Raw genomic sequence first — 12,371 nt, 5'->3', positions numbered from 1 at the left:
ATGACAAAGAGAGGGCCAGCATATCTGGGCCCGAGGCTATACCAATTCAATGACATCACATTATTCTTCCCCATTTATACCTGTTTAGCACGGATTTAGAATAGAAAGAGATATGGTGGAACGCTCACCCGACGTCCTGGCGTCCATTGTGTAGCACATACGGAGAGAGTCCAGTTAGTTAGGTGCCACTGTTGACATCTTCAAGTTGTCTCTTCAATAGCCGAGAAAACGCGTCGCATTCACTTCTAAATTAGATGATCAGAGTATATGCAAGATTTTTACGCGTCATTTCAGTGAAATTTCACGAATCCGTCGTATAGCTGACGATTCCAATGGCGGTGAAGGTCTGAGGAACAAATTAAACACGGTCATTACTCGGGATGGCAGCACGTGCTCGATCATGATCGAAATATCGCCGAGACGAAATGAAGCGGAGCCAAAATAGACTTTACGTTCATAAACGACCATCCCAACGAAAGTTCCTCCTCCTCTACGCATGTTCACCAAGTCTTTAAGGCGATTACACGACGTGGATCCTCCTAACGACATTGTCGGAAATTTTGGTTACACGCATGTCATGAGGCTCCGCTATATCTTTGGTTCAATTACGACAAGGAAAGTTAACAAAGACTTGACTCGGGGAGCCTGGATCCGTCCAAAGAATAGACGAACTCCCAAAGAAATTCAAGTTGCGTCATTAATATTAGGCTCTTTGGCAAAGGATGCCGATAGGAACAGTCCGGGGCAGCGAAATGTTTGTTGCGCTTCATTCCACCGCGAAGGACAACTCGAGGTTCGATATCAGGACCATGATACAAATAACCAATAAGTTTCGAGTAGTATACAACCAATTACATTACAAGCAACAAAATACATTAACCCTCAAAAGCCCCAGATCCCACATCGAAACCTAAACTGTCCTTGGCGAACCCCCTCATTGTCTTCTCCAGCTCTTCTTCAAAGTTACCTCTGCGCACCCACCCAAGACCCCACCGCCGAATGCCCAAGGCATTGACGATCCGTTCTACCCAACTCCCAATGAACGCCGTGGCCTTTGCTCTCCAAAACAGGACGTCCAATCCAAAGATCAAGAAACGGAACCGGAGGTGATAGATATACTCTCGCACGCGCAGAGAAAATGGCAAAGCAGTGTCGCGCGATAAAGAACGGGATGCCCAAAGGCCGGTGACCTTGATGCGATTTACAGGTGAGCCAAATGATTGATTATTGCCTTTCAAACACAGACAGCGATTAGCTCTGAACCGACGTTACAGGAAACGCGAATTTGCTCACCTTGCACCATCCGCATATTCCTTGTAAGGAAAATAAGAACCTTGGGCATACGATCCGTATCCATTAAAAACTCCTTCAGTTTCTGCTTCATTTTGACGCTGATCTCGTATTGTGTCAAAGGCTTCCTAGGAGGTTGTGGACCCTTCCTGTTGTCCTTCTTCAACACCGTAGGCCGCATCAACATGAAGCTTGCCATTAGATCAGGTACTCCGAACCCCCACACCTTCGTTACCTCTTCTACCCCATGGAAATCCTTGGCCAGAAGCGCTCGCCATAATTTGACCCAATCATGCTTGAATCCATCTGGTACGCGTACATACAATCCATGGTCCAAGAGCACAATCTGTGGTACTGAAGGTTTGACAGGGTTGGGACGCACAAGGATATTTCCGGGATGGGGATCGCAATGTACCCAACCCCAATCAAACATTTGAGCGCAAAACAGCTGGACCAGGGGGAGAAGGACGGCATCTAAACCGCCCTTCAGAGGTTTGGAAGGGAATTGAAGCGAGGAAACGGATGTCGGTGAGTTTGGCAAAGCTGATAACTCTGAAGATGGGGATGCAACGAGAGATGTCGCAGACGCTGGGTCGATGGTGGATGCTGACAAGGATGGATATTTCTCGCCCATAAGTCTGTACACACCCGGCTTATCCGAAAGACGCACCCCGTCTATCCACTCGGCAACCATGATGCGCTTCGTAGAAAGCTCGGGATATACGACGGGTATGTAGACTTTGTCGCGGAGTGTCGGTTCGCTAGCGATGAACTCGGCTGTCTGTCGAGCGTTATCAGCCTCGCGTACAAAATCGAGTTCTTGTTTGAGATGTTCCGACACAAAGTCTGTTCAAATCAAATAAACATATGCAAAAAAAAAATTAAGGCAACACATATTATACGCACCAACAGCGAAATATACAGGAAGGTCGAACGCCCAATTTTCAAACATCCACATGACAGCGCGATAGGCTCCCAAATCCCAAACCATTTGCTTCGCTACATCCGGCTTTTGAACCTTGACGGCGACCCACCTCTCTTCCTTTTCCAAGGTACCATCTGGAAGGACACGCGGCCATAACTTGGCTTTGTGCACCTGCGCGATGCTGGCACTAGCCACCGCCTTCTCTTCGAATATCTCGAACACTCCACCAGGTCCGCTAGGCGGCCGACCAAGCTCACGCATACAGACGTCATGCACCACCGAGTACGGGATTTGAGGTGCATCGTCGAACAAGGACGCAAATTTAACTTGCATAGGCTTGGGCAAAACCGCAGCGTTCGCGCCGATAGCTTGACTAAATGATATTCAATGAACACAATTATTTGATGTCGAAGAAAAAAAGTTAAGACGGACCCAATTTTGATGTACAATCCTCCATTAGATGTCATCAAGTCATAGACTCGCTGTGCGACTCGCTCATGCAATTGAGGAATCAAGTCGCTTTTCTCGGGTGTAAAGTTCCATTTGTAGTCTAAGGTGATTAAAGCGCACTGAAGAAGAAACACCAGTCAGAGATGTCTGTAATATGTAGAACCAGAGGTACTCACTGTCCATAAAGTACGTAAATTTCTAAAGATAGAGGATGCATTGTAATATCTATCGACAGCATAGGCCGCTCCTAGACCAGCGACGAGGTAGCCTGTTCTACGCGCATATTTGAGGGACCGGGATGGTCGAGATAGAGGTGGAGGTTTCGGTGGAAGAGAGTTGATATGTCGCCTGGAAGAAGTATTGTATCTTGTTAGCTGAAATGACCGTTGGCTATGTTTGAGGGGGAGTCTATGCATAGGAATGTGGTGGGGAGAGGGAGAGAGCGCACGGCTCGGCAGAGGAAAGGCAGGAGCAATCAACTTCGTCACTTTCCTACCTCGGACCGGGGAAAGCGTTGATCCGGTTGCAAATTTACGGATGACTTACGAGAGCAAAAGTTGCACTCATCCTGCCGCATATTCGACGCACACTCCGGCAGACCCTCCCACGACATACTTTGCTGTTGCTAACCGTATTTTCTCCTTCAAGGAGATGTCACAGAGAAATGGATGTCAATTTCCCCCCCACAAGCTCAATGTTCAACGTCACTTTCAACTCAACAGCGAGCCGCTCTCATCTCTCTAGTATTCCTTCAAAGCGCATATATCTGTTCTGACATCATGGAACATCCACTAGAGGAAATATTCTGATGCATAAAGATAAACAGAATATTCTCGTATACGTGAATGGTCTGCACCGAGTCTCCCATTCTTATTTGTGTAAATTTGGGTTGGGTCAATGGTACAAAAGACTTTCATCATTTATTCCCAGTCTGCACCAACTTGGCTTTCTAATATCATTCCCTTTTCTCAGACGCCATGACCCGATACGGAGACCCAGCTACACGCCCGAGTCTAGATCCCTCTCGCTATAGCCTTGAAGAGGACGAACGACAATTCTTTGCACTCCTTACAGGCATAAACGACGAAGAGGAGCTGAAGAAGCATATATTGGCTGTACAGGAAAAGGCTTATCAAGTGCGTCTCCAAATATCGAACAAAGTACCTCTTGACTAAGAAGTGAAACTATCCCTCAAGGTTTATGGATACCCTTGCATTCGCCGATTTTCGTTTGCAAAGTACGCATACTGCATGGATATTTCGCTGAACATACTAGTACTCACATAAACTAGGCTCAAAATTGCACGGCTCCCTGGATATCCAAAGGCCTTGAAACTTCTTGAGCAACGCAAGGATCCTATCCTTCTAGATATCGGTTGTTGTTGTCAGTCTTGCCTGCATACTTTCTTTAATCAATTTGCTCAATTTCCACTCCCATAAGTTGGTAATGATGCCAGAAAGGCTGTTGTGGATGGGTGGCCAGCTGAGAATGTCGTAGCGTCCGACCTTCGCCCAGGTTACTAAAAATTCTTTCGAAATGGTAGAACCAATCTGATATGCACAACTAGAATTCTGGAACTTCGGACATGAGCTTTTCAAGTCCACTCCAAAAAGCTTCCCCGCTACATTCATCGCAGGAGATGTTTTCTCCCCTGCCACACTCGACATCTCAGACACTCAACCATCGCCCAATTCCAATTCCACCACAGAGGTCAAGCAACCACCACCAATCCATCCACTCCGAGACCTCACCTCACTGACCCCGCTAAAGCACCGATTGTCTGCCATCCATGCCTCCTCGTTCTTTCACCTCTTCCCGGAAGACAGCCAGCGCGAGCTTGCGCGCCGTCTTGCATTCCTCCTGCTGCCCGAGAAAGGTTCCATTATTTTTGGCCAGTTGCGCGGCCTGAAAAGGGCTTCCGTTTTGAAACTGTACGCAAGGATAATGACGGAACCGCAGTTGCATCTGAGATCAGACTGCGCGCGATGTTCTGCCACTCACCTGAGAGCTGGAAGAAGTTGTGGGAGGAAGATATTTTCGGTCCGCATCAAGATGTCAAAGTCAAAGTAGACGCGGAGCTACAGGAGGTTGAGCTCTGGGATTACCGTGATTTGGAACCCACAATTTACCTGTTGAATTGGTCCATAGAGGTGGTTTGATTTGATCTCGATTTTTCGGCCATCGTCGACCTTGGTAATTTGTACAAAAGTACATGGATCAAATTGAAGAGGCGCCGATCACAGCCAAGGCAAATTAAATCGATGACTCTCCGATTCGCAGTGGACCATCTCTTTTCAATTCCGAAGAATTCCTTCTACTCTTTTTTGTTTCTTGTTTCCTAACTTCGACGTGAACCAGCCTACCTCTTTCCCCCTTCTCCCTAGTGATCCTTCGAAATCTACCGAATCACGGTGTTGCTTTCTGACTTCCAGTACATCCCCATCCCATAACTTGTCCCAGACTCTACATCTATCTACTTCTCCCCGTATCATTATTTGCGTTATGCAATGTCGACAATATTCCATGGCATTCCTTGATGCATGCTATTATCATTGTGTTTACATTGTCAAACACAGGTAACATACACAGCAGTTTACTTAACGTCCTCCGCTTTGTCTATCTTGTTTCTAAAACCATCTTACAAGTATGTGGCTAACAAATCTTTGAGTTGAGCTAAGTTTTGGGACAAGGGCATCGGGTATATCTTGAGTACCCAATCTTGCTCAAACTCGTTCCCAACTATGAACCAAAAATTGGTTGAGACGGGTGCCGAAAGCCTTTTCCCATGCAAAGGAAATCCAGGCATAAAAATAAAAAAGACAGGAATGGTCATCAATTACTATCTGTTTTCATAGATGTGAATAATCTCGCTGATGTACATTTGGATTTTTTGCCAATGAGGCAAAGGAGTTTCAATTGTGAAATATTTAACCACCCACCGCCTTGTTTCAAGTTAACAACAACAACAACAACAACTCTGAAAGTTTCATATCATCAACCAGGCTTGCTTAACCACCATGATGATATACGCGCACCCAAATACACGTCCAAAACTAGATCCTTCTCGTTATAGCATTCAAGAGGATGAACGACAATTTTATGAACTGCTTACGGGCATACATGACGAAGAGGAACTCAAGGCGCATATTGTAGCTGTACAGGCAAAGGCCTATCAAGTACGTCCCTAAAAATTCAACAAAATGCCTATCGGATAGTGATAGAACTGTCCTCTTCAAGGTCTTCGGGTACCCTTGTATCCGGCTGTTCTCGTTTATGAGGCACGAAGGCTTCTTTGTCTTCTTTACCGTATATGTAGTAACCTGATGAACTAGGCTCACTATTGCACGGCTCTCCGCGTATCCAAAGGTCTTGAAACTTCTTGAACAGCGTAAAGATCCCATACTTCTAGATCTTGGTTGTTGTTGTCAGTCCTTTCATTTGGTATTCCTATCCTATTAACATCGCTCAATTTCTTTACCCATAAGTTGGCAATGACTCCAGAAAGGCGATGATTGATGGTTGGCCGATTGAGAACATTGTAGCATCCGACCTTCGTCAAGGTAACTTTATTGAAAGACTCGCTCTGAATGGTAGAATTGATCTGACATGTCCAACAAGAATTCTGGGAGTGCGGACATGAGCTTTTCAAGTCCACCCCAGCTAGCTTTCCCGTTGCATTTATTGCAGGAGATGTATTCGACTCTTCCATGCTCGACATGGAATCAGACACCCAAGCAGACCCAGATTCCATCCGTCCCCTCAGAAACCTCACCTCGCTTTCACCCCTAAAACACAAAGTATCCGCCATCCACGTCTCCGCACTCTTCCATCTATTCGACGAAGACCATCAGCGCGACCTTGCACACCGCCTCGCGTCCCTACTGCTTCTCGAAAAGGGCTCCATCATATTCGGCCAGCACGGTGCGCAGCCTGAAATGGGAACGCGTCTCGAGATCGTACGCATGGACGGCACAGATTCCGAGATAGGACAGCACACTATGTTTTGCCATTCCCCTGAGAGCTGGAAAAAGTTGTGGGAGGAGGATATTTTCGGTCCGGGGTCGCTGCGCCACCGGGCCAGTGGAGATTCAGAGGGAGAGGTGAGGGTCAAGGTCGAGGCGAAGCTTAAGCTGATTGAACGCTGGGACTTTGTGAATACAAACACGAAGTTTTATTTCATGGATTGGTCAGTCGAGGTGCTTTAGCATCGTCAACCCATTCGTATTGCTTTGGATGTGGCACAAGCAGCTCAAGTCCGCCCCTCGACCTTACCTATATTGTTTTGGACGTAGCTAGTTTTCAGCCGGTTATTTCGTGATATTGAAGTCCATGTTGTATTCGAGCTCCGAACCGTAGATTGCCGAACGGTGGTTTTGATACTAAAGAACACTCTTTAACTTTGAAACCTAATTTTGAGAGTTCCTTTAATGCAAACTTCTTGATTTTTAAGGTATCTCTCTAGTGTCCTGAAACTAACTGGACTATCTTGATCCATCGGTGAACAACCTTCCCGGAAACCACCACGCTCTCAAACGGTCCATATTAGGGAACAAGGTCCCAAAAAATGAACAGAAACCTCACATTGCCCACCTTCAGCGTTACCTGGGAAAACAACGGGCCGATAAGCTTGTATTTGCGCTCCACCATCTTTGTCCCAACCCTGCTTTCAAGTTTCTACTATCAGCTGCGATGTCCGTAAATGTACAGTCAACCGCACGTCCCATCCTTGATCCAGCTCGTTATAGTCTTCAAGATCATGAACGTCAATTCCTCGAGCTTCTTACAGGCATATATGATGATGATGAATTAAAGAAGCATGTATTAGCTGTGCAAGCAAAAGCATATCAAGTGCGTATACAAATGGCGAATAAAATGTCTATAAGCTACTGATTAGCTCTCTCGAAGGTTTATAGGTACCCTTGTATTCGCCAATTATGGTTTATCAGGTACACGCGCTATCTGGGCATTTCGCTAATTACATGTTCAGTACTCACATCGGCTAGGCTCAAGATTGCGGGGATACCGGCTTATCCAAAGGCCTTGAAGCTTCTTGAACAGCACAGGGATCCTATTTTTCTAGATATCGGCTGTTGTTGTCGGTACTTTTCATTTAGTATTCTTAAGAATGTCACTTACTCTCCACTCCCATAAGTTGGAAACGACACAAGAAAGGTGGCTGTGGACGGCTGGCCAGCTGAGAACATTGTTGCGTCTGACCTTCGTGGAGGTAATGTCGAAACTTTTCCCAGAATGACAGAATGAATTTAAAATGTTGAACTAGAATTCTGGGACTGCGGACATGAGCTTTTCAAGTCCACTCCAGAAAGCTTTCCGGCTACATTTATTGCGGGAGATGTCTTCGACTCATCCATGCTTGATATGTCGGACATTCAAGCAGACGCAGAGGCCAAGCAACCGCCTTCCATCCGTCCCCTTCGAGGACTCACCTCACTCACCCCTCTAAAGCACCAAGTATCTGCTATCCATGCTTCTGCATTATTCCACCTCTTCCCAGAAGAAGGCCAACGCGAACTCGCGCGCCGCCTCGCGTCCCTCCTCCTTCCCGAGAAAGGCTCTATCATCTTCGGCCAGCATGGCGCCATGCTTGAAAAGGGCTTCCGTGTCGAGAAGAAACGCAGCACTGACCCATTGTTTGAGGTCAGACAAGCTGCAATGTTTTGTCACTCGCCTGAGACCTGGAAGAAGATGTGGGAGGAGGATATTTTTGGGCCGGGGGAGTCGGGTTGGCAGCGGCCGGAAGAGATGAAAATCAAGGTCGAAGCGGAGTTGAAACAGGTTGAGAGGTGGGACGCCGACCTTGTGGATAACGATGCAAAGCCTTATTTTGTCATGAATTGGTCAGTCGAGGTTCTATAGTGCTTGACGGTACCACTGTCTGGAGAAGTATTTTTTTTGGAATTCAATCAAGTCCATTTTATATTCGAGCGCCGAATCGTATATTGCCGAATCTCGCTCATGTGATTTTTTTTTGATCGGGTCGTACCAGAGAACACTCCAAGAACACTCTACATCTCATCAAATTCGATACTTTCATCTTGCACTCTGCATCGTGCGAGCATTTTTGACAGAAAACCACTAAAGCAAGTTGCTTGGGTCTAGACTGCTTTCTTAGAATAATGGCATGCAGTGCCAGGGAATACTTTGAAGTCCTTCTACGGCACGCTCATGTACGTCCAACTCTCCAAATCTTGAGGCAGTTCCGCAGTGTCAAATCCGAATTCAAAATTCCTCAAATTTCCCAATGTATTAACCATTCCACATGGGAGAATCACAGAGACTAAGACCAGTGCGACAAGAATTTACTTCCTGCCTCCCTTCTTTACCTGGGGACCCTTGTTCTGGTTCTTGGATGCTCCGCCCTGGCGCTGCTGGCCTTTTCCTTTCCCGCCGTTCTTTTGGCTGCTTTTTCCGTGTCGGCTCTCGGGGTTCCTGTTAACAGCTGATTTGTGACCGGTGTTCTTGCCTTTGATCTCGTTGTTGTTCTTCTTGTACCCGCCCTTTGCCTGACGTCCAGCACCAGCGTTATTCTTGTTGATATACAAGTGGTGATTTGGCTATTTAAAGAGAAGTAAAAATTTCCTGTCAGCCTTAGCATAAGAAAGCTGTGACGGAATACACACCCCGCCGTTGTAGCTGTTGTGGATTTGCTGGCCGTGCTTATCCTTGAACGATGCGGTGATGTGGTTTTTCTCCTTGGGCTGGCTTCCACCCTTGTGTGCAAGATGTCTTTTGACCGAAGCATATCAAGTCAGAAAATATTCCTCTTCCACGCTATCGCGTTGCAAAACACCTACTCGATCACACCAGTATGGGCACCCTTCAGTTCAGGGTTCTTCCTCATCTCCTTCTTAACCTTGTTCTTGTTCCACTTTATCGCGTTCTTCCGTTCTTTTCCGTGGATATTCAGGCGGTTGAGCTCCGCCTTTGCATTATCGCTGATAGAGAGACGCGTCGGACCATGCGTGTATTTGTGCTTGCCAGCGGCGCTATCAATTTCATGCAGAATATCGTCCATGCGCGCCTCCAAGACGGCATCGAGGACTGCATCGCGTTCCAGCAAAGACGCATCGTCAAAATCATTGCGCTCGACGAGGTCATCGCTAAAGTCAGAACTGCACGAATCGTCCTCGCGTGAATTTGCTGTGTGCAGCAGAGTATAACGGAAACGTACAATACGGGTGCTGCGACAACTCCTTTGAGGAGGACAAGAGCAGCGACAGTGGGGAGCAAGGTTTTAAGCGAGAAGTACATTATAAGGTGATAAATGGATGTGTGGTATGGATGTGTTTGGGAAGCGTGGAAGATGCTCAGCACCTAGGATTGAGTTGTCGGGCCAGCCGTAGAGAGCATCTATTCGTCCAATGGTCAATTTATACGAGAAACCTGAGGTTTGAACGTGATCTCAGAGTCCCGACTCTCGGTGCGGTTTATGTTGGCATGGCACATGGGATAACCTCAGATTGAAAAGGCTGTGCGTATATTTTGGGTTTACGGTGGTACACGGCGTTTTATCTGTATTGTATAAAGTTTGCATGAGAGGACCCGGTGATGGGGCTGTCAATGCTAAAGACCCCTAGAATGTAATAGCCTGAAGTTGGAGACCGTTCTTTGACCACTGCGGCCTGAGCTTGTGTATCTAACATTGTAGTTTGACCTTTTATGACCATATGTAGTATGTACTATAGCAATATATACTACGAGAAGGCATTTGATCGTTTCATGATTTTGCAAATCTTTTCAAGTGATTTGCATGAAATCTGATACAATGATAGAACCTACCATATGGAGAAGCTGTCAGCATGCTTGATGATCGGCGCCCCGTCTAGGACATTCAGGAGACATGCAGAGGTTTTGTTCATTGTCATCTGCCAACTTTTTCGACGCTCTTCAATCCGATACTCGCGGTATCAGTCTAGATCTATAACGAAGGAATTGCGTTTTATCACCATGGCTAACAAGGCTGTGGTCGTGGCACCATCACGAAAGCCAACTCCAGATCACACTCCAACGCCTCTATCTGAACTCTTAAAGATTCAAGAAGAGCCAAAGAACACCCTATAGTTCATAACTTTTCACGCCTTTGATCCCATACATCACCGCCATGTCATTCCCCGAAGAACCTCTCAATCTTTCCCCAGCCAGTGGTGGCCCCGGTTACTTTGTCGCAACCATCGGTCAAAAGCTCAACAAGGACAAATACGAAATCATTCGCAAGCTAGGATACGGTCCTCGTTCCTCAACCTGGCTCGTATGGTGCGAATACGACGACGCATACTTTTCAGTCAAGATCTACACGGTCGCAGAGAGCAAACGCGCTGAAGAAATAGAGCTTCCGATCCTACGATCTGTGAAAAACCTCAGTTCGACCTTGCCGCTTCCTTGGTATCAAGACAGCTTTTGGGAGACGGGATATCATGGATCGCACTTTTGCATCGTGACCAATCCTTTATCGACCACAGTTGAAGCTCTTCGTTTGGAAGAGGAAGCCAAAAAACTTCCAGTTCATGTTGTACAACGAATCATCTACTGTACAACGCTTGCACTTGAGGGATTGCATTCTGCCGAAATCATGCATGGGGGTATGTTTTTGACTATACTTCTTTGGTAATGGCGTCTGATAATTGTATTCATTTAGCTGTCAATGCTGGAAACATATACTTCGCAACAGGAACTCAAGCTGATGTGCTTAGGCCCCAACTGGAAGAAGAAGAAGAGCCGTTAACCATCCCGATCGGGAACTTTGAGGCTGTAGAGTCCCAACCGATAAAACATTCTTTGAGGGGATGGAAACATAAGAAGGCTATTGTATCTGAATGGCCACTCTATCTTTTGAATCTTGGACATGGTATTTAATTTCCGCTTTTATACCATGTACTTTTTCTAACGTTGAGCTGATAGCTCAACGATCTACATACAAGCCAGAAAGCTCGTGGGATTATGCATCTGCACCGGAAACCATATCACAAAATCCTTCATGCTCACTTCAAACCGATATTTGGCAGCTGGGAGCTTTAGTGGGTCATTCTATTGCTTGTGCTAATTCTCTTTCTTATGACGATCGCCATTAGACATTCAAAATCTTGACTGGATCTAATCTTCCCGGTTTTGTGGATGAAGACGAAGGCTTGAATTTAATCCACGCGGCTCTTGTGACATCTCTCCACAAGGACGACGTCTCTGCTGCATCAGGTTTTATCAAGGATTGTCTTCGTGCTGATCCCAGTAATCGACTGACTGCAAAGGAAGCCCTAAGACATACTTGGCTTTCAAAAGCCAATGCGTGTTCATGCGGGTATTGCTAAACCTTGGCCAACCCTTGAACACACAGGTACCTAATTCATCGATGTATTTTTAAACAAAGGTTATAAACCGATTTCATTTAAAAAGAAAGCAAGTTGAATAACTCAAATCATCAATATAATGTAATATCCAGAAAATCAGCAACATTTTTGTAGATGAGGAATCATCTTAACTTCCAATCCTGGAACGAGAAAAACGGTTGGATCCCCTGGACCATGTACCTTTATCTCGGCTGCAACAGGCATTTCGGAGAAGGGACATCACGTCGGATCTTTGCGTAAAACCAACCCTTGCTCTAACAGATATCATAGTTGGTAGAGAATTAGCAGCATAGTGCGTCTTCTAATCGTCGAGATACATCAATTTTGGGACAATGGGTTATTAT

At 46.1% G+C, this 12,371-nt stretch overlaps 6 protein-coding genes across 6 annotated transcripts; 4 read left to right on the top strand and 2 right to left on the bottom strand.

The window, feature by feature from the left end:
* Positions 1 to 875: 875 nt before the first annotated feature.
* Positions 876 to 2,848, bottom strand: JR316_0005987 (ABC1 family protein lscO; the record flags this gene model as incomplete). The annotated part of the gene is made up of 5 exons (XM_047891737.1): positions 876 to 1,231; positions 1,294 to 2,136; positions 2,197 to 2,588; positions 2,648 to 2,765; positions 2,842 to 2,848. The coding sequence occupies 5 exons, from the start codon at positions 2,846 to 2,848 to the stop codon at positions 876 to 878; spliced, it is 1,716 nt and encodes a 571-aa protein (XP_047749086.1).
* Positions 2,849 to 3,642: 794 nt separating this feature from the next.
* JR316_0005986 (Methyltransferase adrK) lies at positions 3,643 to 4,824 on the top strand (the record flags this gene model as incomplete). Its single annotated transcript, XM_047891736.1, has 6 exons — positions 3,643 to 3,801; positions 3,862 to 3,902; positions 3,957 to 4,048; positions 4,106 to 4,180; positions 4,233 to 4,541; positions 4,562 to 4,824. 6 exons carry the CDS (start codon positions 3,643 to 3,645, stop codon positions 4,822 to 4,824), a joined length of 939 nt encoding a protein of 312 aa, XP_047749085.1.
* An 858-nt stretch (positions 4,825 to 5,682) lies between these two features.
* JR316_0005985 (Methyltransferase ausD) lies at positions 5,683 to 6,870 on the top strand (the record flags this gene model as incomplete). Its single annotated transcript, XM_047891735.1, has 5 exons — positions 5,683 to 5,841; positions 5,903 to 5,943; positions 5,998 to 6,089; positions 6,151 to 6,225; positions 6,284 to 6,870. The coding sequence occupies 5 exons, from the start codon at positions 5,683 to 5,685 to the stop codon at positions 6,868 to 6,870; spliced, it is 954 nt and encodes a 317-aa protein (XP_047749084.1).
* A 484-nt stretch (positions 6,871 to 7,354) lies between these two features.
* Positions 7,355 to 8,542, top strand: JR316_0005984 (Methyltransferase adrK; the record flags this gene model as incomplete). The annotated part of the gene is made up of 4 exons (XM_047891734.1): positions 7,355 to 7,513; positions 7,746 to 7,764; positions 7,818 to 7,892; positions 7,947 to 8,542. The coding sequence occupies 4 exons, from the start codon at positions 7,355 to 7,357 to the stop codon at positions 8,540 to 8,542; spliced, it is 849 nt and encodes a 282-aa protein (XP_047749083.1).
* Positions 8,543 to 8,985: 443 nt separating this feature from the next.
* Positions 8,986 to 9,937, bottom strand: JR316_0005983 (uncharacterized protein; the record flags this gene model as incomplete). The annotated part of the gene is made up of 4 exons (XM_047891733.1): positions 8,986 to 9,240; positions 9,307 to 9,412; positions 9,481 to 9,786; positions 9,858 to 9,937. 4 exons carry the CDS (start codon positions 9,935 to 9,937, stop codon positions 8,986 to 8,988), a joined length of 747 nt encoding a protein of 248 aa, XP_047749082.1.
* Positions 9,938 to 10,787: 850 nt separating this feature from the next.
* On the top strand, positions 10,788 to 11,988 carry JR316_0005982 (SRSF protein kinase 1; the record flags this gene model as incomplete). Its single annotated transcript, XM_047891732.1, has 4 exons — positions 10,788 to 11,265; positions 11,322 to 11,531; positions 11,585 to 11,700; positions 11,755 to 11,988. The coding sequence occupies 4 exons, from the start codon at positions 10,788 to 10,790 to the stop codon at positions 11,986 to 11,988; spliced, it is 1,038 nt and encodes a 345-aa protein (XP_047749081.1).
* Positions 11,989 to 12,371: the final 383 nt, after the last annotated feature.

Source organism: Psilocybe cubensis, chromosome 5 (genome assembly GCF_017499595.1).
Source record: "Psilocybe cubensis strain MGC-MH-2018 chromosome 5, whole genome shotgun sequence".
NCBI lineage: Eukaryota > Fungi > Basidiomycota > Agaricomycetes > Agaricales > Agrocybaceae > Psilocybe > Psilocybe cubensis.
Note: the sequence above shows the minus strand (reverse complement) of the source record. Positions and strands in the feature narration are given on the sequence as shown.